The sequence below is a fragment of the Orycteropus afer genome, unplaced genomic scaffold (genome assembly GCF_000298275.1).
Source record: "Orycteropus afer afer isolate SDZICR_OR568_19922 unplaced genomic scaffold, OryAfe1.0 scaffold00541, whole genome shotgun sequence".
Taxonomy (NCBI): Eukaryota; Metazoa; Chordata; class Mammalia; order Tubulidentata; family Orycteropodidae; genus Orycteropus; species Orycteropus afer.
In genome coordinates this window covers 589,696-593,241 of record NW_006922128.1, presented here as the reverse complement: position 1 = coordinate 593,241, position 3,546 = coordinate 589,696, and the positions used below count along the sequence as shown (strand labels likewise).

The window sequence follows — 3,546 nt, the reverse complement described above, 5'->3', positions numbered from 1 at the left end:
GTCAATCTTCACAGAAGCAAAGTCCAAACCACACCCACTGCCTGGAGTCCATTCTGACCCACAGCGCCCCTAGAGGACAGAGTGGAACTGCCCACTGGGTCTCCAAGGTTGTCAATCTTCACAGAAGCAAAGCCCAAACCACACCCACTGCCCTGGAGTCCATTCCGACCCACAGCGCCCCTAGAGGACAGAGTGGAACTGCCCACAGGGTCTCCAAGGCTGTCAATCTTCACAGAAGCAGATCACCTCATCTGTCTCCCACAGAAAGTCTGATGGGTTTGAACCACAGACCTCTCAGTCAGTAGCCCAGTGCTTTAACCTCTGCACCACCAGGACTCCTTAACTGAGTGCTAGCACCTTGAATGATAGGCACAGCCCAGGCCCAGAAGCTTCCAGGCTTCACCTTGGTACATTTCCCTGTTTACATGGAAACCAGTGACCCCAGGAGTCAGCATTGACCCCACGGCCCTGGGTTTGGTTTCTCATTTTACGCAGCTCAACTGCCAGAGAGAGTAGCTGCTTCTGATCTGAACGAGGCTGACCTACGAAAAAGTGTGAGTTTGGGAACAGCGCTGACCGGGATCGGTCCGCTTGGCTGACAGTCCTCATCGCCCTCCGTCCCTCATGGATGTCGAGTGCCTGTCACTACGAGGAGTCAGTTCTATCAGTTCATGATCCGTGGGCACAGATGGAGTTAAATCCAAAGTCGTGGGTGGGAGGTCTGCCTGCCGTGATGTCATCCAGGTGCCCAAGATAAAGGACCGTTCATTCTGTCATAAGTCATTCCCTTCCACCGCACCTATTCTTGCCACTCCTGACCTGGGCACGGAGGACACTCAGGAAGGACCTTCCCCACTGCAGTACCCAGGCTAAGTGCTCAGGAGGAAACACTGGAGAGGGGCCGGTGCTGTCGGGGCCAAGGGGTTGGGGTGGTAAAGGCGCAGCCAGGGAAGGGCCCCCGGGGAGGGGCGTTCACAGAAAGACCCGCGCAGGCGCCACAGGTGGACTTCTCCAAGTGCAGGCGCAACGTTCGCCCAGCGCCTCCCCATCCACTCAGAGCCAGTCCTCCAGTTCCAGGGAAGTGCCCCCCGCTGCAGCTCAGACCTGTGGTCTTCTGGTCCTTGTGGCTGTGAGGGAGACGTCTCAGGAATCCGGCTACGCACCTAGAGAGTCACTGACGTCACAAATCTCCAGGTGGTCACCAAGCGTCAGATCCTCAGTTCGGTGCCTTTTCTTCTTTTCCGTCTGTGAAAAGGGCACAGAGGCAGCGTCTTCCTCTGACTTCCTCCAGCTTCACAAGGGGGAGAGAGAACCACCAGCAGCAGCCCAAGGCTGATTCCTGTGAAGCCAGACAGGCCACCACCCTCCAGCCTTTTCCCAACCCTGACACCAGCCATCCCTCCCATGGCACTCACTACTTCTCTGCTGGGTTCAATAATTCGTTGCAATGGCCACACAGAACTCACAGGCAATACTCACGATTATGGGGTTTATTAGCAACAGACTACAACTCAGGTTTAAGAATGTTGTCAGGATACAATTTCATCAGGACAGTCTCCCCTTGCCCTCAGCACACCTCTCTGGCCCTGGACCTCTCGGCCTGGCCTCTGCCCTGCTTGGGCAAGTGTTACAAAGCTCTTTAGCTCTGCACCTGACCTAGGTGCACCTCACTCCGCCAGCTAGCCTCCTGCCCCAAGGTGCTCAGCTTTCTCTCTCTGTGGGCCGGCAAGCCCGCTGCTCATCTCATGACTCTTGGCTTCTCAGCCGATGTCTCGCTGCCTGTCATCTCAGCCGGTCGTCTCAGCCATCTCTCTGCCAAGGAAGTCCAGCGCAGGGATCTTGAGTTCAAGGACACACCCTATCTACCTCTGGCCCTTCTTTCTCGCAGGCAGGGAGATCCCCTTCTACCCCTAGGAGGGCTCCTTTTAAGCCTAGTGAGATGGCAAAACGGGCCAATCCCGACATCAGGATTCTATACACCTCATTTGCATGGCCCCACCCCCACAAGGGTGTACCTCATTTGCATTATCAACAAACTATCCAATTCCCTTGGTGGGCCCCAAGCACCTCACATTTGCATAGTGCCACCCAGTGGTCTGGTGGGGGTCACCAAGACCACGGTAAGGAGTGCCAGAGCAAGCTATGCCCTACACTGCACCTTCTTGTTTTGTGTTGTTTGAAAGACTGGTCCCCTCTTTCCGGCACCTCTTCCCACAGCAACAATCATGCACACCTGTTTGCCCCAATCACCATGCCTGTGGTGACATGCTCACCGGTGGACGCTCCCTAAGGCTGTGCTTCAGTGAGGGAAGGGGCGGCCTGTGACTCCTCGGACACTCCCCACTGCGTGCCCAGGGTCTGCATCCAGGGCCTCATCCTCAGACCTCCCTGCCGCGGTGTGTTTGGCGCCCTCACAGGGATGGCGGGATGCCGCCCCCAGGCCCTGGCTCTGTCCCGTGTCCCCAGGTTTCTCAAGATGAAGTCACGCTATCTCCTCTGTCACCATTCCTCTGCCCTTCCTTTGCTTTAACCAAGCGGCAATTTCCTCAGTGAGTACAAGAGCGTCCGGGAATGGAAAATCCCGACTCCTAGCAGTAACCCACAAGAAGCGGGCAGAAGAAAGGCAGGTTTTATCTTTTAGCCGAGACAGCACCCTTCTGTATTCAAAAATAGATAAGGAAAAAGTAAACGACCACTACAGCCTTTTAAATGTTCATCAAATAAACCTTATGAGCAATTTTCAGGCCATTATTATTCTCTGGGGTTGAAATTTTCCACGCCTGTGTCCTTCCCAAAGGTGACGTTTTAGGGCAGTTTTACTGAAGTCAGCTCACCCATTCTGAGTCAGGAAGCAGAGACTCAGGTCCAGGTTAATTGTTGGAGTTTTTCCAAACTACACAATGAAAGCGAACTCAGGAAGGTTTCAGAACTTCCTCTGAAATGCACAGCCTGAAGAGTCACCAGCCTTGGACTTGCTAGGAGGAACACGGTGAGGAAGAAGCAACTTAGGACTGCACATCAGTGTGCTCATGGAGCCCTGAGCGGTAAGACCCGCTGCACCTGCACACAGGTGAGCCCCACACACCCAGAATCTGCTAGGGACATGGACATTGGAGAGGGCACCCCACCGGCATCTGTGGTGGCACTGGAGACAGGGCCCGGCCGCCCTCTCACTGCAAGGCTGCGACTGCTGGGGAGACAATCCTTCTTCTTGGGTTTGATCCACAATTAAGACCGGGCACTCAGGAGTCCACAGTGGAGTCATCCCACTGGCCTCACTGTAAACTGCAGCGTGGGGGCCCTTCCTGGGATGCCCAGCCCTGACACGGTTGTGTGCCGCTCTGCAGAGGATGTGGCTAGCTTCTTTCCCCATCTGTCCTCCAAAAAGATCTGCTGAAGTTCTAATCCCTGGAACACATGGCCTTGTTTGGAAACAGGATCTTTTAAAATGGAGTAGAGTGGGTCCAACCTCATCTAACTGGGGTCTCATAAAAGAGAAAAAGGGAAGAGCCTCAATGAGACAGACTGACACAGTGGCTGTGATGA

At 54.7% G+C, this 3,546-nt stretch overlaps 1 protein-coding gene across 1 annotated transcript in view; it reads right to left on the bottom strand.

Annotated features, from left to right (window-relative positions):
- The window catches only part of LOC103209902 (aryl hydrocarbon receptor repressor-like), a 156,163-nt gene that overhangs the window by 72,032 nt on the left and 80,585 nt on the right, over positions 1 to 3,546 (bottom strand). Inside the window, 1 exon segment of the mRNA XM_007955804.1 lies at positions 3,280 to 3,301. Coding sequence (XP_007953995.1) covers positions 3,280 to 3,301 — 22 coding nt within the window.